Below are 26430 nucleotides of genomic sequence, written 5' to 3'. Positions count from 1 at the left end.
TGGAGCACAGGCTCTAGACACGTAGGCTTCAGTAGTTGTGGCTCGAGGGCTCTAGAGCGCAGGCTCAGCAGTTGTGGCGCGCGGGTTTAGTTGCTCCACAGCATGTGGGATCTTCCCGGACCAGGGCTCGAACCCGTGTCCCCTGCATTGGCAGGCGGACTCTCAACCACTGCACCACAAGGGAAGCCCCCTCCCATCTTTTTTAGATGGGAAATCTTTTTGATTTTCTATTGGTAGGGAACTTGAACATAATGGGAGACTATTCCCTGGCGGTTTCTAAAATCTCATATAAAAAGTACCTTTTTGTTTTCACACAGAATACTACCTTTATGGAGGCTCTTACATGGAAATCCAGAGTTTGTAAAGGTCTGACACTGGCGTTTGCTCTGATATATACCTTGTACCCGTCAAGAACCGTGAATGACATTTTCTTTTTATTTTTTATGTAAAGACCCAGAATCTCATTTAGTTTCCAGAGGAGGACACGGTGAAGGGCGTGCCACTACCCACTCTTCAGCTAAAATAAGCTTTTGTAACTCGTTCCGGTTTTGCTGAAGAGCAGCTCAAAGCTAAGGAAGCGTCTTGGACCTCTTCCCCTTTAGGCGTGGGGTCCCACGTCGGCGGCCAAGGCAGCCGGCTTCTTCTTCCTTTGGGAAAGAGTGGAGTTGGGAAGGGCGGGAGGAGGCATTACGTGAAACCAGCAAACAAAACAGGAGGGGTGGTAGATAGCGGGGCCGGGTCGCGGGACGACCCCTTGGGCCGCGAAACAAAGCCCCGCGGGGGTCGCGCAGCCGGGGTCCCTGACGCGGCAGGCGAGCGCCCGCTCCTCCCCGGGAGAGGACGGTTGCGGGCAAGAGCGCGATATGCCAGCGTTTGTGGCTCGCGAGGTGTTCAGTCACAGCAACAGTAGCCGAGGAGCCCGGGCTCTAACTGCCATCCTCGGATGCTTGCAAAACTCTCAGCCTTCCGCGCGAGAGCCTCAGCGCCTGCGCGCCCGCGGGAAGCCCCGCCCTCTCTGGGCCGCCGGCGCGCGGGGCCGCGCCTCCTCATGGCGGCCGCCGCAGTGTGTGGTATTTAGCGGGAGCGCGCGGCGGGCTCGAGGACGCGCGAAACGGCAGCGGCGGCCAGGGGGGAACCGGGGCGGCCGTTGCGGGGCGCGCTCTCGAGCGGCGGCGGCGGCCCAGGGTGTCCCGTCGGTGTCGGCACGGGGAAGAGGCGGTGGCGCTGCCCGCGGTGGCGGGGGTTGGCGGCGGCGACGGAGCGCGTTTGAGCCAGGACCGGGGTCCGAGGCGCGCTCTCCGCCCACAGGTAAGTGGGGCCCGGCCTGGAGGGAGGAGCTGGCCGCGAGGGGCTCTGCGGGAGGAGAACTCCCAAGCCCGGTAATGGCGGCGGGCGGGAAGGGCGGCCGGACCGGGTCACGCCGCCCGGGCGGGGGCGCGGGCAGCCCCCGGCGCCGGGCGCCTTTGTCTCGGCCGGAGCCCGGCTGCCCGGCCGCCGGGCCGAGCGCCGCCCCCCGCCCCTCCCCTCCCCTGCCCGGCCCTTCCCCGCGCCGCGAGCCGGCTCGCCCCCGCCCCCGGCGCCCCGGGCCCCGCAGGCCCGCGTCGGGGGTCTGCCCCGAGCGGCCGGGCGAGGGCGGGGTAGGGCCTCCTCGCCGCCCGGCCCGGCCCCCGCGCTCCCGGGAGGCGGGCCCGCCCGGGTGAGGCGCCCGGCGCGCCCTGCGCCCGGGTGCCGGTCTTTGTTGTGAAGGGTCCCGGGGTGTGCGGCCAACATGGCGGAGGTCAGCTGAGTGCGGGCAGTGGCCAGCCCTTCCCTCCGGCCCCTCCCCGCACCGGCCCGGGGGCAGGACCGGGCGACTCGGCCGTCCTTGGCCTCCCCTGCCTGCCCCCGACCCCGGGAGCGGCCGTCCCCGACTATGCTGCGTTCTTCCTCCCGCTCCGGCCCGAGCCTTCATTGTGCGGTGGGAAGAATGCAGCCTCCTCCCTTGTTTATGTCGTTAGAGAGGAGATCGCGTGAACGGCTTGCCAGGGAAGCTCCAGCTTTTTATTGTAAACGTTGCTTTTCCTAGGCTTCATTTGTCGAGTAGTTTGGGGGCCTTTCTCGACTCTCCCAGATTTATAATTTAGGAATGTGGATAATCTGGGCCACAGCGTTGCGTAGGTTTTTCTTTTCCTGGGCCTGGAAAGATTCAGAATTTGTTTGCTCTGACATCTAGAGAAGTCCAATTTGTGTGTTTGGAAAATCAGATGGTGTAGCTGATTTGTCAAAGTCGTAGAAGCCATGAGCACGGATATAGGACAGTGATCGGACTGACGGTTTCTAGCAGTTGAACATTTACCATTTCTTGATAAGGGGCTGTCAAGGGTAAATTTTTAACTCTTTGCACCAGTTGAACGTTGGGAGCACGACTCTGAAGTCAGACTGCCTGCTTTGGTTCCAGCCCTGCCCCACCGGTTTGTGACCTTGGGCAAGATGCTTAACCTCTGTGCCTCATTTTCCTTATCTGCAAAATAGGGGGTAATGACAGTACCTACCTGGTAGGACTGTTGGGAGAATTGATGAGATGATAGTAGGCGAAGGGCTTAGGGCTTAGAGCAGTGGCAGGCCCATGGTTAAGTGCTCAGTAAATGTTTACTGCTAAGGCTGTTGTTTAATCACTAAATTTGTGAGATTATCTTGGCATGTTGGATATGTTGGAACTGCATAGGCCAGAATATGTGAAATTACATTATAAATCATTAGTGCTTGGGTTTTTCTTTTAGTGCATTTTGTTAGTTCTTAAACATGAGAACAAGAGGTTTGGGTGGTAAATGTCCAGGCATTTGGAGATGATGGCATTGGGAAATTTTTATAGTAAGACATTTGGGTAGGTCTTGTGTGGTCTGGAATTTAAAAAATGAAATTCATGGGTCAGTTTGCTTTTGAGGACTTAACTAACTTGGAAGAGTGAAACAGTGAGTCTCTTTGAGTGTTAGGTGTCTGTGGTGTCACCATCTATTTTGGACATTACTGAAGAGCAGAGTGTAGTATGGTGATAAATGTAATGGTCTGGTAATTTTATCAGGCAGATATTGGCTCAAATTGGGGAGGAGAGGATTTTGGTTAGCTGTTAGGAGAACTTCGTGACAAGTAGATTTTGACCTAAAGAGGAGTATATGAATTATGTAATTTTTTGTTCTGGAAATTAAAGATACAGATTTTTGTGATCTGGAATAATTAGTTGCAACCCTAAGGTTGGCTTTGCCAAAATATTTTCTTTAGATATATTATAGAATTGCTTTACATGACCCCTCTTGACACCTTTCCAGCATAATTTAGTAACATTTAATAATATTTTAAGCTGAAGTATAATTGATAGATATGGAACTTTTCAGGATAAGTATTACACAAACTACAAATTCAGAAATTTAATTCAATTTAGTGTAATGTGTTCTCCCTCTAAGCTTTGGGAAATTCTTACAAAATGGTTGTAGAGCAATATTCTTTAATATCTGTAATTAAAAAGAATATTAGGCTACAATTAATTGGAGTTACAAAGGAAATATCTAGCTATGGCAACAATGACATAATATGAAGAATAGGATTTTATTTTCAGCTTATACAGTGTTTTGAAAACAGGTCTTACATAAGGACGGTAACAAAGTAAGTTTAGTAACTTTGCAAAGCAGCCACTTAAAACTGTATTTTAAAGCAGTTGATTTACTTGATTTCTAGAGATTGAAGGTTTTTCTTGGCTGAAGAGATCTGTTACACACTTTCAGTTATAATTATGGAATGTCCATACACACCTTATAAAAATGTTTAAATTTTGGTTATTTTTGGTCTAGACCTCATTACAAACAAAATCAATATGTGAAAACCTCAGACTTCCTACCCTTCCTCCCCGCCCCCCCCAAAAAAAACAGCAACTGGGTATAAATTTTTCCTCTCTAAAAAGCATCCTTAATGGTTTCTTTTATTTCTTTTATTTTTTTAATTTATTTTTTAAAGGTCAAGTCTTTATTTATGGCTGCTTTGAGTCTTCATTGCTGTGCGCAGGCTTTCTCTAGTTGCGGCGAGCGGGGGCTTCTCTTGTTGCGGAGCACGGGCTCTAGGCGTGCGGGCTTCAGTAGTTGTGGCATGCGGGCTCAGTAGTTGTGGCTAGCGGGCTCTAGAGCGCAGGCTCAGTAGTTGTGACCCACGGGCTTAGTTGATCCGCAGCATATGGGATCTTCCTGGACCAGGGCTTGAACCTTTGTCCACTGCATTAGCATGCAGATTCTTAACCATTGTGCCAGCAGGGAAGTCCAGTGGTTTCTTTTAAATAGAGATTTTTCTAATGCATTTTGAATCATTTGGTTTTCCATGGCTATAGTTACTAGAGTTTCTGCTGCAAAAGGGCAGGGATTGTGGTTTTTTATTCCTATATCCTCAGTGCCTAACACTCAGTACAGACTTGTTTCCTGACCTACTACTTCTGTATTCTTATGACACTCAGATTTCTTTGCTGTGAAACTTAGATCCATGTATTCTCTTGCTCGCAGATCTTTTTTTTTTTTTATGACTATTTTTTAGAGGAGTTTTAGGTTCACAGCAAAATTGAACAGAAGGTTCAGAGATTTCCCATATACTCTGCCCCACTCCTGCATAACCTCCTCCATTATCAACATCTTCCATCAGAGTGATACATTTGTTACAATTGATGTATCTACACTGACACATTCTCACCCGTAGGTTATGGTTTACATTATGGTGCACTCTTGGTGTTGTGTATTGTGAATTTTGACAAATGTATAATGATATGTCCCTACCATTATAGTATCACACAGAATAGTTTTCACTGCCCTAAAAATCCTCTGTGGTCTACCTGTTCATCCCTCCCTCTTTCCTAACTTCTGGCAAGCACTAATCTTTTTACTGTCTCCATAGTTTTGTCCTTTCCAGAGTGTTATGTAATTGGAATCATACAGTATGTACCCTTTTCACACTGGCTGCTTTCAGCTAGTCATATGCATTTAAGTTTCCTCCATGTCCTTTCATAGCTTGATAGCTCAGTTCTTTTTAGCGCTTAGTATTATTCCATTGTCGGGGTGTACCAATTTGTTTATCTACTCACCTACCAGAGGACATCTTAGTTGCTGCCACGTTTTGGCAGTTATGAATAAAGCTGCTGTAAACATCTGTGTGCAGGTTTTTGTGTGGACATAAGTTTTCAGCTCCTTTGGGTAAATACCGAGGAGTATGATTGCTGGATCTTATGGAAAGAATATATTTAATTTTGTAATAAACTGCCAAACTGCCTTTCAAGTGGCTGTACCATTTTGCATTCCCACCAGCAATGAATGAGAGTTCCCGTTGCTCCACATGCCCACCAGCGTTTGGTGTTGTCAGTGTTCTGGATTTTGCCATTCTAGAAGGTGTGTGGTGGTACCTTATTTTTGTTTTAATTTGTATTTCCCTGATGACAAATGATGTGGAGCACCTTTTCATATGCTCTTTTGCCATCTGTATATCTGATGAGGCGAGGTGTCTGTTAAGGTCTTTTGCTCATTTTTTAATTGGCATGTTCGCTTTCTTGTTGAGTTTTAAGAGTTCTGTGCTGTATTTTGGATAATAGTCCTTTATCAGATATGTCTTTTGCAAACATTTTCTCCCAGTCTGTGGTTTGTCTTCTCATTCTTTTGGCTCTGCCTTTCCCTGCACGTCATTTTCCACTTTCACGTACCAAGGTACTTCAAATTTATGTGTCTAAAACTAAAACCTTTGTTTCCAACCATCCAAGGCTCTCATCCTCTGTATCCAGTGAGTCATAGAGCCCTGATTTTTCTGCTGTCTGGTTATCTCAAATCTGGTGTTGCTTCTGTCTCTCACTTATTTGCACATGTACATTCAGTCCTTCTCTTTTACTTTCTAAGTGTCTATCTGCTTTTGGTCTCTGCCTCCTCCCTTCAGTTTTTCCCACTGCCATTTAAGGGAGCTTTCTAACATAGGTGACTTAAGGCCTTCAGTTTAAAGTCCCAAGTTCCTTGACATAGATAGTAAGTACACAGACCCTTCTGGAGCTGGCTTTTGTTACTTTCCTGTCATTTTCAACTGTGTACTTGCAAGTGCCTGTGTGTACCATATTTTGTCTTCCAACTAAGCTCTGTAATCTCAGCCTAGACATCACTTAGCTGAGGCACTCTTCCTGGATCCCCCACCTTGAATTGGATGTCATCTTTCCGTGTTCCCATAGCACTTTCTGCTTCGCCCTACTACAACCATATCCCCCTGAACTATAATTTTTCTCTACTACTTTGCTTCCCCAGATATAGACTGCAGTCTCTATGAGGACTTTGCCTTTATCACCCTTGTTGGTCTAGAGTTTAGCACTGTTGCTGGTGTGTAGTTGGTGCTCAGTAAATATTTATTGAATAACTGATACCTTCGCAGTGTTCAATTATGCTCTTCTAGCCTTATCCTCCAGCATTTCTTCTTGGCCATATCTGGTTAAACTGGATTCTTTTTGTTTCTTGAACATTCACCATACTTCAACACCTCTGTGCCTTTGCTCATGATTGTACTTGATCTCTCAAATGTCTGTGCTACTTTGGGCACATGACTTAACCTTTCCAAGTCTTAGTTTCCACTAGCATGTGAACAGCTGTTAAGCATATTGCTGCTCCTTGCTCTGTGTCCTAAAGCTAGAGTAGCAGTGTACCTGAGTGGTTAAGAGCCAGATCTGGATGTGTCTCTTGCCTCTATCACTTACTAGTGTGTTTATGACTTTAAGCTCAATAAGAGCAGGGACACTGCCTAAAAGCAGGGACACTTGCATTTAAAAGCACATTACTTAACACAGAGAAAGTGCTTAAATAATTTAAAAAATTAGTTATTTAATTTCTCTATTATCACTTATATTCTAGTAAGGGAAAAAAGAATTACAAATTGTGATATGTACTATAAAGGAGTAAAGAGTAATGGTGGGAGGGAGACTTGCTGTGAGAAGTGGTGATATTCAAGCTACCTTAAAAGGATAAGGAGCTAGTCCTTTGAAGGAGAGAAAGGAGAACATCTCAGGTTGAAGGAGCAGCAGAGGTAAAGGCCCTGAGGCAGGAATGAACATGGACTGTTCCAGGAACTGAGAGAAGAGAGTGTTTCTGGAGCAAATGGATGAGGGGGAGAGATAGGCAAGGATCAGATCCTGCAGAGTCATAGTAAGGAATGTGAATTTAAGTGTACTGAGAAGCCATCAAAAGGTTTTAATTAAAGTAGTAACATAATCTGCTTTTAACTTCTAAGATTGCTTTAGCTGTTTGGAGAATGTTTGGTTAGAAGGCCATTTCTTTGATCAGGAAGTACTGTAGTTGAGTATAACCTGGATCAAGGTGGTGGCCGTGAAGATGAAGAGAAGTGGATGGATTTGAGATGTATTTGGGGACAGAATTAACAGGGCTTGTTGATGGATTAGATATGAGAGGTGAGGGAAGGAAGAAATTAGGTTGTTTCTGGCTTGAGCAACTGTGTGGATCATGGTGCTATTTACCAAGAATGGAAAAACTAGAGGGGGCGGGGGGTGGTGGTACAGATAGCAATAAAACTCAAACAATGGAAGGATAGCAAATAAACTCAAAGTTCTGATATGTTGGATTTAAGATACCTATGAGACATCCAGAATGATCCAGTGAGGTAGAAGGAATATCACAGAAGCCGGATGGGAGATAGTAGAGCGTGTTCGGGTGTTAGGGAATGGTCCAGTAGAAAAAGAGGGAGAGATTGATGTGAGAAAGGGATAATAGGAGTGTGAAGTCTGAGAAGGTGACAGGACACTGCCCAAGGGCCTAGGTCACTTCTTCCATTCTAAGGGGAGGAAAGGAAGTGGTAAGTCAGCATTTGATGGCTTCTGTTGTATTTTCTGAACGAGGTATGGGTGAAGCCATCGGTTGAGTATTTATAGTTAGTGATTACTGTACTATGGTGGGTTAAAGACATAGTAGAGAGAGATATATTGAGAAACTGAGCAGAGGGGAGGAGAGAAGAGGTTCTGGATGTGTTACCAGCTATGACACCTGACACTTATTGTTCTCAGGAGATTCTAGAATACCTAGAGCAATAGTATTACTTTTTTTCCCCCCAATGTAAACTTTTTTGATGAAGTGTAGGTTAGCTACATATAGAAAAAAGTGCTCAAATATTAAGGATACAGCTTGATGCATTTTCACACTATCATGACCAGCTCCCATGTATCCTGTTACTTTTATTTTGATTTTTGGGGTGTGTGTGTGTGTGTGTAAATCTTCAGGAACTCTAGGCTGAATGATACATCAATAGACAATACAGTCCATTTGGGGGTCAATTTATTCTCTCGGTTTGAGCCACAGTGACTAAAATGATATTGGCAAAGATCTTTTATTAGGTTTGAGGTTGCCCAGTCATGGTGAACTTACTTGTGGCTTTTGTTTTTGTTTATTTTGAATAGTAGGGGGTTGGGAGCACATGGAACTAGAAAGAGAAGTGGAGGAAAAATCTTTGGAGAACTAATCTATATTTATAAAGCAGGTATTGCCAGTGAGAAATAGTCTCTTAGAAAATTAGAAAAATTTAATGCCAGTCTTGAATTTTATAGGAAGTATTATGCTGTACTTGTTATTATTGTCATGTTGACAGGCTTAGGTAGTAATGGTTGATACAGTGAAATTAAGTGTACTGTACACTAAATTTTTTACTTCAATTTTTGGTTTAAATGAAGTAATCTAATTGTTAAAAACTTGCTTTTTTCCCCCTTTGTGTTTTACCTTTTAGCTCCTTTGAACTCAGCTAAAGTTGAGTTGTGGTTTTTTTGTTTGTTTTTGTTTTGTCAGAGTCCCTGATTTAGCTTTGTTAGGGACCGCTTCGGATATCTTGTTAATACAGATAGTTTTGAGATAATTTCTGTAGACTGTGTTCTTTTGATTTTGCTTGGAGAGGTGAGCAGATAAATTTTGTCTTAGAATTAACTTTTAAAATGCTAAATTTAGGTATTTTTTATAAGTATAAACTAAAATATATGTATCCATATTTGAAATATGTGGGTTTTAAAAAATGTGAATAAGCTGTTTTTTAAATAATTTTTTCCCTATAAGTATTCATCTATTTGAGGCATTTTAAGAAAAAAACTAAGAAAAAAAAATGCAGTAGGCAAAATCAACTCTTGATCTCTCAGTGTTTAAATTTGTGTATGAAGTCACTAGCAATTCGTTAGCAGCAAAGTGTGGAGACACAAAATATGCACTAAAATTTAATTATTAATCACCAAAGTAATATAAATATGTTTTATGGAACATTTGAGAAATGCATACAGAAATGCAGCCCCCACTTTCCTCATGATCGTTCATAATGTGATAATTGAAAAGTAACCATTGTAGACATTTTGGTGTAGTTTCTAGTCTATGTGTGTTCCACATTTTTTTGAGACAGCCATAGACATTTTAAAGTCCGTTTCTTTGATCTGACTTAAATCCTTGTAGATATTTTCCCATTAATGATTACCACTTGTACGTAACTATACATGTTTGAACTGCATAATTCCACACGATGAAGTTTGTGCTTAGAGTCTATACCCTTCTGTTCTTGATATTTTGTGTACTCGTACTTAAGTGGTCCCATCTCTTCTCTGTGATTTCTGGTTCTAAACTTGACCTCCTTTTTCCCTTCTCTAAACCCTTACCTTAAGTCTTTAAACCACATTCTGCAATTCAGATGCCCTTCTAGTTTCTTTTCTGTCCCATTATGTGGTATGTACACACATGAGTACATATATAAAAATAGACAGCTATGTCAATGTCCATATTTACTTAATTCTTTTTTTCTCTTTTAACATAAATGGGATTGTAATATATCCTGTGGGTTTGTTTTTTTTCTCCACCTGTTTAAACAGTTTGCTTCTTATATGTTAGTAGGTATGAGTATCTTTTTTAAAAGAAAAAAAAGGCAGCATTGTGTTCTGTTGTATGGACCATAATTTAATCACTTTCTTAAGCTAGGGCTGTTTTCAGTTTATTTGCTCTTACAAACAGGATTGCTGTAGGCATCCATATGTATACACCTTTGCCAATGTGTAAATCGTTGGATAGACTCTTGGAAGAGAAACTACTGGGTCAAAGAGTATACAAACTTTATATTTTGAAACAAACTGCCAAATCTTATTAGAAGCCTTCACAGTGGACATTTCCAACAGTGTAGGAAAGTCTGTTTCTGCACATCTTATGTAATACTTGGAATCAAATCTTTGAAAACAAATTTATAATTTTTAAGTAACGCATGCAGTTTGTGGCAGTTCTCATATCAAGTTTTTGAATTTCTTTTTCTTTTAGTCTGAAGAGTTTTACATGCACAATAATTAAAAATCAAATATTTCACTAGGCTTATTTTTTAAAGAAAAACTCCCTGCCCCTACTCCTCTCCAGGATCTAGGGGATGTAAATAATGTTTTGAAACCTTGCATCGTTATTCTGCCCTCAACACTTTTAGGATGATTTGGTTGGGCACAGAATTTCTAGAATGTTAATTAATCATTTTCTTTGTGGATTTTAAAAAGTATTGCTCTGTTGCATCTAGCTTTGGATATTAGTGCTCAAAAGTCCAAAGCTCTTTTTGCCTTCTAATTTATTTATTCATCTATCAAATATTTCTTGAACCTGTACTGTGTGTCAGGCACTGTTTTAAATGTTTGGGACACATCATTGAACCAGACAGGTTCCCATTTTCCAGGTGGTGAGGCGGGGGGCTACAACAACAAACATAATAAGTAAATTGTATAGCCTGATAGAAGGTCATACATTTTATTGACGACAACAACAGAGTAGAAATGGAGGAGGGGAAGGGAAGAGGAAGAGAGGTAGAATGGGCAAGGATTAGGAGGAGGGGTCAGTGGGCACAGTGCTGGGCACTGTTTTAAATAGAGGGAACAGTGTGGGCCTCATTGAGAAGGTAATATACAAGCAAAGATTAGAAGAAGGTGAAAGAGTTAGTCATGTGGATATCCAGGAGAAAAGTATTTTAAGGCAGAGGCCCAAAGGAGCAACCTAGCCTTATGGAACAAGGAGGCTAGTACAGTGAGTGAGGGAGAAAGAGGTAGGAGATAAAGTCAAAAAGTAATGGGACACATCGTCATATTGTGTAGGGCCTTATAAGCTGTTGTAGGATTTATCTATTACCTGCACATGGGAGATTTTAATGGATTTTTTTGATTGCTGTGCTTGGAATCGGCGGGTGGGGTGGGAAACAAGGATGGAAGCAGGGAGACTGGTTAGAAGGATATTGCAGTAATCCAGTTGAGAGATAATGAGGCTTAGACTATATAATAGTAGTAGAGGTAGTGAGGAGTGGTTGGATTCTGGATATATTTTTCAAGGAGGTACAGTAAGATTTCCTGGTGGTTTTAGATACAAGATGTGTAGAGAAGAATCAAGGATGACATGAAGGCTTGAAGGCTTTTGGACCGAGAATCTGGAAGGATGGAGTTTCCATCAAGTGAGGGGAAGGCTATTGGTTGAGTAGTCTGGGAGAAGATAAGGAGTTCAGTTTTGGTCACCCCCCCTGTAGGAATGTCTAGGAGGGTGTACACATCTGGGGTTTAAGACACATCTGGAGGGTTTTTGTTTTTTAATCTGGACTGGATATAAAAATGTTGAAGTCCATGGCAGTATCAGTGGAATTTTAAAAATACAAGAGTGAATGAGATCACCAAAGTGAAGAAAAGTGGGCCATGGACAACTCCCAAATTCAAGACTTTGGGGAGAAGAGCAGGAAACAATACCAGGCAGGAGCCAGTGATCTGATCATCTCTGTCAGATGTTGGTGACAGCTCAAAACTTACAAATTAAATACAAACAAAACTACAAAACCAGTAAAATTCAAATTACACTAATTTATGAAAGTATTGAATACTGCCTGCTAAATTGAAGTCTTGAAACAACATGAGTTATGGAATTTTCTATTATGCTGTAAGTTCTTTTTGAGTTGAGCACACCAAAATTATCCCATATGTTGTGGTCACCACATGATGCATTTTCTTACCAATGTGTAAGTGCTTCAGTGAAAACCATGATGTCATTTGGGCTTCACTTCACACAAATGCATCATTTATATATTAGGTCCCCCTCTGTATTTCTCTTTAGCCTCCCATAATTAGAGTACTGTAGTACCAACTTGGAGCTAGTGTGACCATAAATGTAAATAGGAACATTCAGTTACATGGCTAACAGGTGGATTCAGATGATTCAGAACGTGCTAATGCTGTTTTTTAGATTATTAAACACGGGAAAATAAAACAAAAATTTTTGTAGAGAAATGTGGCACCCACCCTGAGAACAGAATCTTAGTTTGAGGAAAATTAGAGTCTAAGTTAATTTGTGTGTTATATCCTTATTTGAAATAACTAAAATGATTTGGTTAGAATTTCAGATGTGATGCTTATGAAGACACAGATTATAACTCTTTCAAAGGAATATAATTTCATTTGAATAAGGCTCCATGAATTTTTTAATATGGCATTTCCCCCTATAAATTCCATTATTTTTCTGCAGTAGTAGTAAAGATCTATCAATATCAGTGTATTGATATTAACATTCTCTGGTGTGACTTTTTACCTCATTTCTTTAATTTCTTCGTCTCAAGCAATGTGTTCTTTTCTGTTTAGCTTAGTATCACCAACTCTTCATAGGTTACTACCAATTTAGATATGCTTTAAATTTTTGTTCTCTGTATGTATGTGTGTATTTACTTACCATTATTTGTCAGGAAGAATGGGAAGATGAATGTTACAGTGCAGAACTGGGTACAAGATATTTTATGAGGAAGATTTAAAAAGCATAGCTTAACATCAAGATGGAGCAAAAGAGCAAAGATCTACTGGCATGTGTGACAATTTTACATCCTGAGAGAATATAAAACATAATCAGGGTAGTGAACAGTTGTTTTCAAACTTGGACATGTAACTAAGTGAATAGTATTTGGCTGCTTTTATCTAGAAACTGTGAGCCTTGGTTATATTGCAGTAGTGACTGTGTTGTAATCATGACCGACATGGTTTCAAGTGAATTTCAAGTGAATTCCCAAAAATTCTATTTAGTGATATGTGGTAGGACATAAAAAAGTTGAGAGCCTATTTTTGACCCTCTTCCTGCTTCTTTTACTCTTTTTTTTTTTTTTTTTTGGCCGCGCCATGTGGCATGTGGGATCTTAGTTCCCCAACCAGGGATTGAACCCGCACCCCGTGCAGTGGAAGCGTGGAGTCTTAACCACTGGACTGCCAGGGAAGTCCCCTGCTTCTTTTATTTCTCTGCTCTTACCTCTCTTCTTGATTCTTTGCTTTGATTTAATGTCTAATGGTTTAGTGACTGTTAGATTATACCACTTTGAAACAAAAAATTTCAAAAAGCAACTACTTGCTATGACTACAGTTTTAATTTAAAGAATTTAGGGAACTTTTTTTTTTTGGTCAATTTTTATAAACATTGAAGATTAGTTGGATGCTAAGTTGAATATTCTGTGCCAGAGTGAGAAGATTATACATACTTTTTTTTAGAGTTATTTGAAAGAAAATAAGATTCAGGAAGGAAGCAGTCTGGCTCTGTTCTTATTACTTCTTAATTTTTCTGATCTTCAATTTCCTCATCTGCAAAATGGAGATACACCCTTCTTTATGAGTCTTAAATAAAGACTGTATATGAAGCTGCTGACATGAGGCCTTACAGGTTGGTAGATGCTCAGTTTGAAGCTTCTTTCATAGCAATCTGTTATCTTTATCATGTTTCAGACACAGTCCCAAGTTGAGGTTACGAAAATGAACACAGTACATTGAAACAACAGTTTTCAGTAAAATCCCATATAATCTGGATCTTTTTAATTTAGTGATTCCTTGCAGGGTTCCTAGTATGGCTCTGTAAACGTCACTGAGTGTGTTGTTAATAATATACCAAATGTTCCCACATACTTGATCTTAGTTAAAGTCCAAAAATCTTGTTGTTAGTTTTATTGTTTCACAAATGAGCAACTTGAGACCCAGGACATTGTAGTTTTGCCCAATATCAAAATAATTAATATAGGTATATGCATAGGTATATTCTTAAGGTAGGTTACCAGTGGTGCATTACTAAAAAATGAAACTACTACCTAGGAATGAATGGGTTTATGGAACTGTGATGTCACAAACATGTTTTGAAAACTTAGAGAATTGGTATGAAAATATATTCAATTTTTTAGACTGTGTTTATGGTGATAAAATGATTTACTTCACCACATAGTGTTGTTATTACTTTTTAAAACAGACTTTATTTTTTAGAGCAGTTTTAGATTCACAGCAGAAGTGAACAGAAGATACAGAGATTTCTTGTATTCACCCTGCCCCATTATTATCACCCAAAGTCCATGGTTTACATTAATGGTTCTCTCTTAGTGCTATATATTATATGAGTTCTGACAAATGTATAATGATATGTACTCACAACTGTAGCGTACAGGATAGTTTCACTGCCCTAAAAATCCTTTGTGATCCACCTATTCATCCCCTCCCTGCCCAGTCTCTGGCAAATACTGATCTTTTTACTGCCTCCATAGCTTTGCCTTTTCCAGAATGTCATATAGTTGGAATCATACAGTATGTAGCCTTTTCAGACTGGCTTCTTTCACTTAGCAGTATGTATTTAAGTTTTCTTCATATGTTTTTGTGGCTTGATAGCTCATTTTTTAAAATTTCTGTATTATATTCCATTGTATGAATGTATCACAGTTTACCTGTTCACTATAGGAAGACATCTTAGTTGCTGCCATGTCTTGGGAATTATGAATAAAGCTGCTGTAATCATCTATGTGCAGGTTTTTGTGTGGACATAAGTTTTCACCTCCTTTGGGTAAATACCGGGGAGCATGATTTCTGGATCTTATGGTAAGAATACGTTTAGTTTTGAATAAACTGTCAAACTGCCTTCCAAGTGGCTGTACCATTTTGCATTCCCACCAGCAATGAATGAGAGTTCCCATTGCTCCACATGTCCACCAGCGTTTGGTGTTGTCAGTGTTCTGGATTTTGCCGTTCTAAAAGGTGTGTGGTGATACCTTATTTTTATTTTAATTTGCATTCCACTGATGACAAATGATGTGGAGCACCTTTTCATATGCTCCTTTGTCATTTGTATATCTGATGAGGTGAGGTGTCTGTTAAGGTCTTTTGCCTGTTTTTTAATTGGCATGTTCGTTTTCTTGTTGAGTTTTAAGAGTTCTGTGCTATATTTTGGATAATATAGTCCTTTATCAGATATGCCTTTTGCAAACATTTTCTCCCCATCTGTGGTTTGTCTTCGCATTCTCCTGACTGTTGCAGAGCAGACATTTTTACTTTTAATCAAGTCCAGCTTATCAATTGATTCTTTCCTGGTTCATGCCTTTGGTGTTTCTGAGAAGTCATTGCCAAACCCAAGGTCATCTAGATCTTCTCCTGTGTTGTTATCTTCTAGGAGTTTTATAGTTTTGTGTTTTACGTTTAGATCTGTGATCCATTTGAGTTAATTTTTGTGAAACGTGTAAGATTTGTGTCTAGATTCCTTTTTTTTTGCATGTGGATACTCAGCTGTTCCAGCACCATTTGTTGAAGACTCTCTTTTCTTCATTGTGTTGCCTTTTGCTCCTTTGTCAAAGATAAGCATAGTGTGTTGTAAAATAGTGTTATTTAAAGTGAATTTTAAATCTTAGTTGTGAATTCACTCTCTTTAATATCAAGTAACAGATATATTCTACCTTAGGGGTCATCAGGGATGAGTGAGTTCTGGTTGTATACATGCTATTTCTTTTATTTGGAATCTTTCATACTGTTGTACTTGATTTATTCATTCCTTCCAGAAATATCTGAGTACCTGGTCTGGGCTGGGTACTGTCCTAGGTGCTGGAGATAGAAGCGTGAGCAAAATAAACAAGGTTTATTCTGATGAAGCTTATATTGTAGTACAGAGCTCTTGAACCAAAAGTTAGTGGTTCAGGGATCCTGGGAGTTCTCAAGACCCTTTGAGGGTCAAAACTTTTTTTCACAATAATGAGACATGAGAGTAAAGTGAGGTTCCCAGAGGCTACATGACATGTGGTATCTTCACAGATTAATTGCAGAAGCAGATATTAAATATCCAACAGTATTTTTTATTGCATCAGATATTAAAAAGATTTGCAGAAAATGTAAAACATAAACATTCTTCTCCCTATTATGGGAGATAGTTATTTTTTCATAAACATTTAACATGTAATAGATTTTTACTTGTTATGTAAAAAATGTGATGGTAATTTTAACATAAATATTTTTAAAGTTCTTGGCTTGAATTTCTAATATTGTAAATATTAATACATATAAACCACATTGAAAAAATGCTCTTTTGGGGTCCTCAATAATTTTTTAAAACTTTAAAGCAGTAAAGACAAATTTTTTCTTAAATGGCCGGATAGGTTTAAAAGGGCTTTAGGAGTCATAGGGTCAACTTTTCAACTCCACCCTTGAAAGCAGTCACGGATAATATGTAAATGAATGGGCTTAACTATGTTCCAGTAAAACTACTTACAAAAACAGGCAAGTGGTCTGTAGCTGTAGTTTGCCAGTTATTGGTGTAAAGGGTTCCTGGTACCAAAAAAGTTTGAGAATTGCTGTTATCAGTGAAAAGCTGGTATTGTGGAGAGAGAGACGGGCAAAAGATAGACAATAAGTAAGTTATTTAGCAAGAGAATTTCATATGGCAAGAGATAATATGAAGACAGTAAGAAGGGTGATCTGGCCTAGAAATAAAGTGATCAGGAAAGGCCCCTCTAAGGAGCTGACTTAAGGTAACTCTTATTTGTTCAGGTTTTCAGGTTTTATCTCCCATCTTTTTTTTTTAAAATCTCTCCTGGCTACATTGGGATCTCTCTTGTGTTGGGAGGGAAAGCAAGACAGTTGAATCTTATTAAACTTAAATTCAGAAAAGGTTAATTTTTCAAGTTGAATTAGAAAATATCCAAAGCGTATCTGCTTTGAAAGGATCTAGGAAATTATAACATATTGCCCAGATTAGAACATTGACCTACTTTATACGACATCTAGCAAGTTAACTTCTCTGTATCATTTTTCTCTTCTGAAAATGAGAGAGTTGGTTAAGACCTTTTCCAAGTCTAAAATTTTTCATAATGTCTGTTTGCCTAGGATGCCATTTGTCACCCCTTCTAAGTCCTCTTCGATCAGATAGCTCCAACTTCCTTTTTTTTTTTTCCTTAAACTAGTTCTGTGATCTGAAATATTTATTTTATTTTGAAATCTATTTTCCTGTCTATAATGCAGGGGGTAAATGCTTAACCTGGAAGCTCATTGAGGACAATACCTGGTACATAAGTATGCTTATTAATAAATATTTGGGGCAGCTGTTTTAGTGAGAATGGAGGAAAGTCCCTCCTCTGCCTCAGTATTTAACTTGCTGACCCTGGAACCATTTAGGTTATAGCAGTAAGAATGAAACCAACCAACAGTGAAGCTCCAATGAGGGACATGAAAACTTTAATAGAGAGGTTAAGGAAGTACAAGAGCAATGCACTATGAATTTATGTGGCCATTCCAACTTCAGGGAAAGGAAGGGGACGTAGCCGTTCCTGCCATCAAACTCTCTGTTCCCTTGTTGGAGATTGAGGGTATCTACATAATTAAATGCTTTAGCATATCAAGAGATAGGTAACTTTAGCAAAACCAAATTTATGAATTAGAACTTAATGAGTTCTCTTGGAATGCAGTGCAAAACAAAGATTGGAATTATGAGAAAAAATATATATAAGTGACTTGAAGATAGATCCAGGAGAGGTCAGTATCAGAATTACGGGAAGAGAAGAACTGAGTAATGGTAAGAGTCAAAGAACAATTAGAAGAAAGGTCCACAAAGGTAAAAGACTTGAGTCTTGGGCTTGAAAAGACTCACCTGGTGTTTGGCAAGTGCTGATGGCATATATCTAGATGTTTTGATGAAAATCTCTTCCAAAGATAAGAGTCTTGGAAGCCACCTGTCAGAGTAGAAAAGGTTACCTGCAAATGAATGAGAATAAAAATGACATTAGATTTTTCATCTACAGTTACATGTCAGAAGACAGCAGAATTTATGTAGTTCTAGGGGTAAAGGGTGTGAACTAGAATTCTAAGCTTGTGCAAGAGCTTCAGATTGTTAAGACTGAGACTTAATTGCTTACATGCCCTTTCTGAAAACTTTTTTGAGGTACTATGGCCATACCAAAAAATGAATCATAATTAAGGATTCAAGGGGAAGAAAAAGATGGGTATTTGTCTTATGATATAGTTGTGAGAAATGAAATCAGAATGGTTGCAGTTAGGTTTAAATGATTGTTTTGACAAAAGTTTTGAAGTTTAGTACAGTCTTTATCCTGGCAGGTGGGAAAGGGAAAGTTTCACTATTAGCACGTTAAATGACCTGCCTTGTTTTGGGAGATGTTAATACTTTCATTCTTGATGTTAATGTAGATTCAATGTGAAATAAAAATAATAAGGATAATAGCTAGTAAAATAAAATTAGGATGTAGAATCATGCTTTCCAATAGGACTTTCTGCAATGACAGGATATGGTGATACTGTTTTGCATTCCCACCAGCAGAGTATGAGAGTTCCGTCTCTTAGGTGTGTCACAGGCATCTCACTTCTACTTTGCATTTCATCCATTATTACAGTTTGGTATCTAGCATAGTGCCTGATGGGCTCTGGTTAAGGATATGTTGTTTTTTTACCAGGTGTAGAAGCCTCAAAATACAGTGTTAGGCATTAAAAAGCAAATGTACTTTGCTTTACACTTTTAAGTTATGGTTTGCATTTTCCTCTCCGTTTACTGTCATCACCTTTGTTCAGACTTCTGGTTTTCCAGGTCTTCTATCAGGTCTTTTGTCCTGGGCTTTCCCCACTTCAGATCATCACTCTTACTGGACACATAACTCTGATTCTGTGGCTACAACATCTTCTGAATTATCTTCAGGAAAATAGAGCTTTTAGGAAAATACTTTGTATAATTTTTTTAAATTCCCATTACTTTGGTGCAGTTCTGGAAACTAAAAATAGATTGCTTTACTTTTTTTCTTGGCATTATGGTTTTATAACAAAGTTTGATTTTTAACTTTTGGCATTTTAAGCTGTTGAATTTTTAAGGAGACTTGCCTTAGTTTTAATTTCGTCTGAGGTGGACAGACTATTAGGATGTGGCCATCTTTGAGGGGGGCCATTATTAGCAGGCCGCAGTAGCATTAGTAAACTGCAAGAAAATAAAAAGCACAACATTGTTGTATATTCATTTTAATCAGAGAAATTCTTCATCAGTCATTTATAATTTATAATAGGAAACAAAGGTTCCCCCATGAAATTGAGAATAAAAGTTTAAGACTTTACTTCTATCATAAGTTTGTGAATGTGGCAAAGCAATGGTTAAATGCTCTGAAATTACTAAGGCAACATTAAAGGCTGATTCTAAAATGTTTTCATCTAAATTAAAATCTGTTTAAACTTTATACCAAACGGGGCCTGAGATGTAGGCTTTATGTAGGTAGGTAATAGTGCACTCTTGGTAAATTTTGGATTTTTGCTAACTTTGGATTCTATGGGCTTGTCTTAGTGTAATGTAGTTTTTGTGAAATTTTCCCTCGTAAAACCAGTTTAAATAAATGTTTTACCTAGTGGAGAAATTCTACTATATTGTGCTAAAAATTAGTTAAATGGCAGTTGATCTTTGGTATACATTTTTGATAACCTTACAAGCTAAAGGCATCTTTCAGAGTATATATCTGGAACCCACAAGTTCTAGGTCTCTAACTAATTGATGACCTCAGGCAAAACAAGTTAACTTTTGGAATTGTGTGAGTACTTACATATTTTGGAATATGTACCACCTATGATATATATAACTTACCCATCTCCCTTAATCCAGACAAAAGCCATGCAAGGCTGGAAATATTGTCCCAGTTTTACAGCTGAGCGGGTGAAGACTGGGTTTGAATCCAAGTGTAGATGGCTCCAGAACACTTCCATTTTTACTGTCCTGACTCACTTATTGTGAGGTTTGTCCATAGATTAATGGTTTTCAGATAGTAAGGATCTGTACAGGTCCTTTGGAAGTTTGGGAGAAAATTTTTCTTTGGCTTGAGAAATCTGTCATCCCTTTTATTTGTTTTACACATTTAGACTCTCTTAATTCTGTTTGGAAAGAGTTTTTCCTGCCTAAAACATTTGAAGTCTCCTGCTCTAGAAACCTGAGACTTATCTGTTGAATAGAATGAATATGTATTAGAAAATAAAAACCTAGGTAATAGTAATTTATATTTGTTAGTGAAGAGACTGTATTTTCAATTATATTTCTATTCCTAAAGATTTCCTAATATCAAAATGAGGTTGAGGTGACTGAACACACTATTGATAGGGTGGGTAAGTGATTAGAGTTAAGATTTTATGCTGAAAATGGGCAATCTACAATTTGCAGCATAGGGTTCACTCCCCACTACCAGCTCTTGCTGCCTTTAAAGGCTGCCCTAAGCATGATGTAATGACAGGTTAAACCTCTGAATGCCTGAGCTGACGCAATGCAAATCTGAGGCCCTGGACTTTATTGGGGCAAGGGTAATGCTTGTTTAAAAACAAAACAAGCTACTCTGTTTAATGAGGCCGTTTAAGATGGCTTTCCTAGAGTGGGAAGAGAATAAAATCTCAATTTGGAGGTTGAAGCAGGAGTTTAATATGGTTATGTGTGTTTACTACTCTCACTGCGAAGTCTTCTAGAAGGGAGAAAGGGGGAGTTTAAAACAAGGTGCGGTAAAAATGGGGAAGTGAGTTACAATTGAGGAAATAAGGTAGTTGACGCCCGATAAATAGTTATTGAACGAAGTAGGGAGAATGTTTTTACTGTATAAAAACCTAGCGTTCTCACGGTTAACCGGGAGAGTGTAGTGCAGAGAAGAGTGCTTGTCTGGCCACGGATTCCCGTATATTCTGTGCAGATCTTCGGTTGAAACCAGCCGAAACCAGCCGAAATTGCCGATATCTGACTGTTTGGGCCTACAGAAGCGGAGTGTTTCGACCTACCTGTAAGCTGGTGGAAATGCTGTGGCGTGCGCAGTGTCTCCAGGTTCGCGGGGATCTCGGGTTTAGCCCGGCTGGGTGGCTGGTGGGAGTCGCGCGCTGCGTGCTGTAGAGCCGCCCTAGGCTGAGTGGGGTGGAGCCTTAATCCCCGCCCCCGTGCGCCGCCCCGCCCTTCGCCCACAGAGGCAGCCGCCGCCCTGAGCACCGCGTTCCTGCGGCCGTCTGACGCTCTGCGTTGGAGCGGGCTCTCCCAGCTGCGGGCCGGACCCTGCAGTGGTAGCTCGAGCTGGCACCGAGAGCGCAGTTCCTCGTCCGGTCGCCTCCACGCACCCTACAGTCCTGTCCTTCACCGAGCTGGCTGGAGCCTAGCCGATGAATTTGGGGAAGAGAGACTTCCGAGACAGACAGACGAAGGTTTAGGGCCCAGCAGAGGACAGCTCGGCAATGGCTCCCATTTTTGGAGACGCAGGCGAATTTGAGCTCATGGGGAGGTGTGGTCGGCTCCTCTTGGGACAGGATGGGTGCTTCAGTTCTCCGCCTCTGTAGCCAGTGCTTCTGAGGAGTGAACGCAGTGTATGGAGCAGGGCACGTGCCTTCCCTTCTTGAAATCTTGACCCGGGACATGTTTAGGAACAAGAGGTGTCCAGGACGGCCCTCTGTTGCAAGTCGTCTTTGCTTCTGGGGGAAAGGCTATGAGCTGCCTGGCTTCTCATGACGGGGAAGCCTCCCTTACCTTTTCTGTACTCCTGGAGGGGCGTCTTGCTCACTTGTTTACCAGCATCTGGGACAAAGAAGAGAAAAGGTACTGCCATTAAGAGACTGGGTTGCTTAAACTGTGAAATGGGAAAGTTGTGTGAGCCAGTGGAATCGAAGTGGATCAGGGAATGGCCGCACCATAATTGAGCTGGCAGTGATGTTTCTTTTGATCAGCTGTAGTACTTTTCTCAATTTAAATCAAACTTCAGGTTATGTCATGACTCCTGCAGAGTTGTCCAGACACTTGAGTCCTTGGCTCCTACTGCAGGGCTGTGTGTGGGTTAGGGCTCTTTCTCTGTTTGAAGATGGAGCTGGGTTCCACCTTCCGAGCTTTGGGAGGCTTTAGCAGCTGCTATCCTGTAATACTTCCATTCACAAGAAATAGAAGCCACATTTTGCTTGTTTTCACACTTTGAATAGGAATTTAAATTGTGCTTTCTACAATGTTGGAAAAATAATGTACATTGTAACATGAGCCTGAACTATTGATGATAAATGTATAACTATTTTGCTTGGTCAAGAAATTAAAACAGTAATACTTTTCTTGCTTAATAGTTACGTTATATTGAATACAAACTGAGTTTGCTGCCTCTCGATGTGTGACTAGCTGTTTTGGTTTAGTGATTTGAAAGGCATTGGTGGCTTAGATTATTTTGTGCCCAGGGAACCACTTGCCAGTTATTATGTTGCTCTCTGAAATGAGCAGCATAAAATGGACCATGAAATAAACATACAGCACACGTACAGGATAGTCTGGCAAAGCTAATAAGCCCATTGTTTTACTAGTGACCTAAAACAAAGTGCGTGGATCATCATGTGCACAGAGAATCTCCTCAGGGGAAACTGGGTTACGGCAGAGTTCCTTTACAGTGCTTTTGTTGGGCTGGAATCCCGGGGTTATAGAGGGCTTCAGTGATGAGAGTTGATTCCTGTTGTCCTAAATCCATGTGATGAGCCACATTATGATAGAATTCTGTGGTACTTTTGTTTCCCCTTGTACTGTAGAATATACCTTTAGTGACAGGGGAATTGATCTATTTGTTTTGGGGTTTTTTTGTTTTTCTTTCACTCTCAGCCCCCATTTAAGGTGTCTATCCTTGAGCAATCTATGAGTAATAGAAGCCAGATTGCATTTATGTGGTCACATTGATAACAGCATTTTTTCAAAGTTAAATTCTTTCCAACAATAACAAGTACAATTGAGAAAACATTAAATTTGAGGAGTTAAATTTTAATTTTGTAGAAATATGGCTTATGGTTATTGGGAGTATACTCTTAGGACATCAGTAGACTGATTTTTTTGTCACCCCCAAGAAAGCGGCCCACTGTATCCTAGCAAAGATAGATTCCTGGGAAAAGGTGGCTTGTTTTATCTTTCATTTAGCTTAACAAGTTAGTTAATATTGTTGATCATTTCTTCCAGATGGCATTTATTTCTTAAATAATGTTTATCACTGTACTGATGAATGCCTCAGCAACACTGGTGAACTCTAGGGTACAACGAGCTCTTTACCTGTTGGCTCTATCCCTCACCCCCAATGTTGTGTGAGTCTCTCTGATGCTTTTTATCTTTATTCTTTATTTATCTTTTCCTGGCTCTCTTTCTGCTTTGCAAATTATACCTGATTTATATTGTAGAATGGAAGTAGAATAGAATGGTTTACTTTCTTTGAATACCAGACTCAAATCTTTTATTTGAGGATGGCCCTCCATTTCTCCTCCATACTTCCTCACTTTTGAAGGAGGCACAGATCAGTAGGAAACAAGGTTAATACCTAGCTGGTGTTAACATTCCATGGAGACGGATGATGGAATGGCAGTAGACCCTTCCCCTTGTAACCCCTTCCCTTCCCCCAATACACCTCTAGAGCAGATAACTGTTCACCATTAGGAGGAGTTAATCATAGTGCCCTGGTGATCCTTTGGATCACGTATAACTCACTGGAGCTATCAACAGCTGACTTAAGAATGAGAAGGAAATAGAATGAGTAGGGCAGTTGAACACAGAGAGGGAGGAGATCCAGTCAAAACTGATTGCATTGAACTTAAACTACTTGTACAGTGTTCCTTAGTTGTTTATGGTCCAGTTTCTATTTTAGCATTTATTACATACAGTCCATCCAAGGATGATTTTTTTTTAACATTTTTTAGAGAAAAGGAATTCTAAATGTGCTCTGGAACATTTTGAAAAGAGATTTTATCCAGTGTACAATGCACATATTTCGTGTAATTTATGTTTTTTTAAACCCTGTTTTCCTTTATTCTTTTGCTTACAGTAAATTTTGCATGAAACTTAAGTATTTCTGGCATGTAAACATTATTTATATAAAACAAGTTATAGTTGTAATTATTTTTCTCCTGCCTCCTTTTATTTTTATTTATGTTTTTTATTACAGAAATGAGCCGTCAGACTGCAACAGCATTACCTACTGGAACCTCAAAGTGTACACCATCCCAGAGGGTACCTGCCCTGACTGGCACAACTGCGTCCAACAATGACTTGGCGAGTCTTTTTGAGTGTCCGGTCTGCTTTGACTATGTGTTACCACCCATTCTTCAGTGTCAGAGTGGCCATCTTGTTTGTAGCAACTGTCGCCCAAAGCTCACATGTTGTCCAACTTGCCGGGGCCCGTTGGGATCCATTCGCAACTTGGCTATGGAGAAGGTGGCCAATTCAGTACTTTTCCCTTGTAAATATGCCTCTTCTGGATGTGAAATAACTCTGCCACACACAGAAAAAGCAGACCACGAAGAGCTCTGTGAGTTTAGGCCTTATTCCTGTCCGTGCCCTGGTGCTTCCTGTAAATGGCAAGGCTCTTTGGATGCTGTAATGCCGCATCTGATGCATCAGCATAAGTCTATTACAACCCTACAGGGAGAGGATATAGTTTTCCTTGCTACAGACATTAATCTTCCTGGTGCTGTTGACTGGGTGATGATGCAGTCCTGTTTTGGCTTTCACTTCATGTTAGTCTTGGAGAAACAGGAAAAATACGATGGTCACCAGCAATTCTTTGCAATTGTACAGCTGATAGGAACACGGAAGCAAGCTGAAAATTTTGCTTATCGACTTGAGCTAAATGGACATAGGCGGCGATTGACTTGGGAAGCCACTCCTCGATCTATTCATGAGGGAATTGCAACAGCCATTATGAATAGTGACTGCCTAGTCTTTGACACCAGCATTGCACAGCTTTTTGCAGAAAATGGCAATTTAGGCATCAATGTAACTATTTCCATGTGTTGAAATGGCAATCAAACATTTTCTGGCCAGTGTTTAAAACCGTTGCATTCAATTTCACAGAGAATAAGGCACCTGTCTGCCTACCAACCAGAAGCTTTTGGTAGGTGGAAGCTAGACACATGAAGGTAAATAAAAGGAAAGGCTGTTAAATACAGGAAACAGTTGCATGTAGTAACACTAATATATTTAAAAATAAGTCAACAGTAAACCACTGAAAAAAATATATATATATATACACCCAAGATGGGCATCTTTTGTATTAAGAAAGGAAGCATTGTAAAATAATTCTGACTTTGTGTTTGTTGTAGATTGAGTGTACTGTTAAAAAATATTGGGTTCTTGTTTTTTGTTTTGTTTTTTTTGTGTGCGTGTGCGTGCGTGAGTGTGTGTGTGTTTGGGTTTTTTTCCCTTTAACTGACAAGCCATGTTGAGTGGTCTTGGACCACTGCTTTTCCCCTATGTGAGTCAATACATAGTGCTGCTGTGTGTGTATATTTTTTTGTGTGTATTTGCTAATTTTTATTAATTCTAGTTTTTCATCAAATAAATTTGACTTTCTTTTCTGTAATTCAGGTTTTTCCTCACTTTTTTTTTTGTACCTTTTTAAAGTTAGTGTCTTTTTGATATGCATAATTGTTTATGGTAAAATTTATACATATGTGTTCAATACATATTTTCTTTTTCCCCCATTAATCAGTTCATTAGAAATATTTTAAATTCAACTATTTTGTGAAGATACGAGTTTCAGAAAGGAAAGGTAACATCGGAAGAATTATCAGAAGCTATTTAAAGCAGCTATAAAGTGATCTCTCTCTCTCTCTCTCTCTTTTCTCCAGTTGAGTCATACCTTCAAACTTATTCTTTGTAAGGTTAGGGAGTACTGATTTTTTTTTTTTTTTTTAATACTGGGAAAAAAAAATCAGGCTCTCCCCCTCCCCCCAAATATCTTGGACAAATCACATATGTTTAAAATTTGTTCTTGTATTTATTGGTTTTGCAAAAGAAGGCATCGTCTCACACAGTATTTGTAATTAAAAGCAAGTCATTTGTTTAAAAAAAAGAGGCAGTTTGCAAAAAAAATGTTTTTGGTCTTTTATAATTCTCATTAAAAGAATATCTGGCAAATTAAAAACTCTTATGTGTCTGCTTTAGCTCCAAGTTTGATTAAAATCCGAAGTTATTTTCCTGTTAAATTCTGTATTTTATAGCCAAAAGCAATATACTATGTACTTTGAATTTTGGTAGATAGAGATCTGTTCTAAAGTACAGTAAAAGAATGGGTATATGGTCTCTGTTTGGCCTACACAGAATCTTGTTTTTTCCTTCCTCTTGCTTAGATTTTGATTCTCACAACTCTGTTAGGAGGCCAATTAGTTAA

The 26430-nt window shown here is 40.0% G+C and overlaps 1 protein-coding gene and 1 long non-coding RNA gene across 6 annotated transcripts; one reads left to right on the top strand and one right to left on the bottom strand.

Annotated features, from left to right (window-relative positions):
- The first annotated feature begins 1043 nt into the window (after window positions 1-1043).
- SIAH1 (siah E3 ubiquitin protein ligase 1) lies at window positions 1044-26168 on the top strand. Of its 4 annotated transcripts, XM_059905869.1 has the most exons (4): window positions 1217-1308; window positions 20971-21098; window positions 21236-21854; window positions 24205-26168. In XM_059905869.1, exons 3-4 carry the CDS (start codon window positions 21764-21766, stop codon window positions 25053-25055), a joined length of 942 nt encoding a protein of 313 aa, XP_059761852.1. In that variant the 5' UTR covers window positions 1217-1308; window positions 20971-21098; window positions 21236-21763; the 3' UTR covers window positions 25056-26168. The 4 variants fall into 4 exon arrangements, with proteins under 4 accessions (XP_059761855.1, XP_059761852.1, XP_059761854.1 ...); XM_059905871.1 differs by lacking the exon at window positions 21236-21854; XM_059905872.1 differs by lacking the exons at window positions 20971-21098; window positions 21236-21854 and having other exon boundaries at window positions 1044-1308.
- Window positions 14286-21193, bottom strand: LOC132354173 (uncharacterized). 2 transcript variants are annotated; one of them, XR_009499199.1, is made up of 3 exons: window positions 21056-21193; window positions 17910-18013; window positions 14286-15619 (listed from the first exon to the last, which is right to left on the bottom strand). It is a non-coding gene; the product is annotated as an uncharacterized LOC132354173 (long non-coding RNA). The 2 variants fall into 2 exon arrangements; XR_009499198.1 differs by lacking the exon at window positions 21056-21193 and adding an exon at window positions 18832-19009.
- Window positions 26169-26430: the final 262 nt, after the last annotated feature.

The sequence above is a fragment of the Balaenoptera ricei genome, chromosome 19, assembly GCF_028023285.1.
Source record: "Balaenoptera ricei isolate mBalRic1 chromosome 19, mBalRic1.hap2, whole genome shotgun sequence".
In the NCBI taxonomy this organism is placed as follows: Eukaryota; Metazoa; Chordata; class Mammalia; order Artiodactyla; family Balaenopteridae; genus Balaenoptera; species Balaenoptera ricei.
Note: the sequence above shows the minus strand (reverse complement) of the source record. Positions and strands in the feature narration are given on the sequence as shown.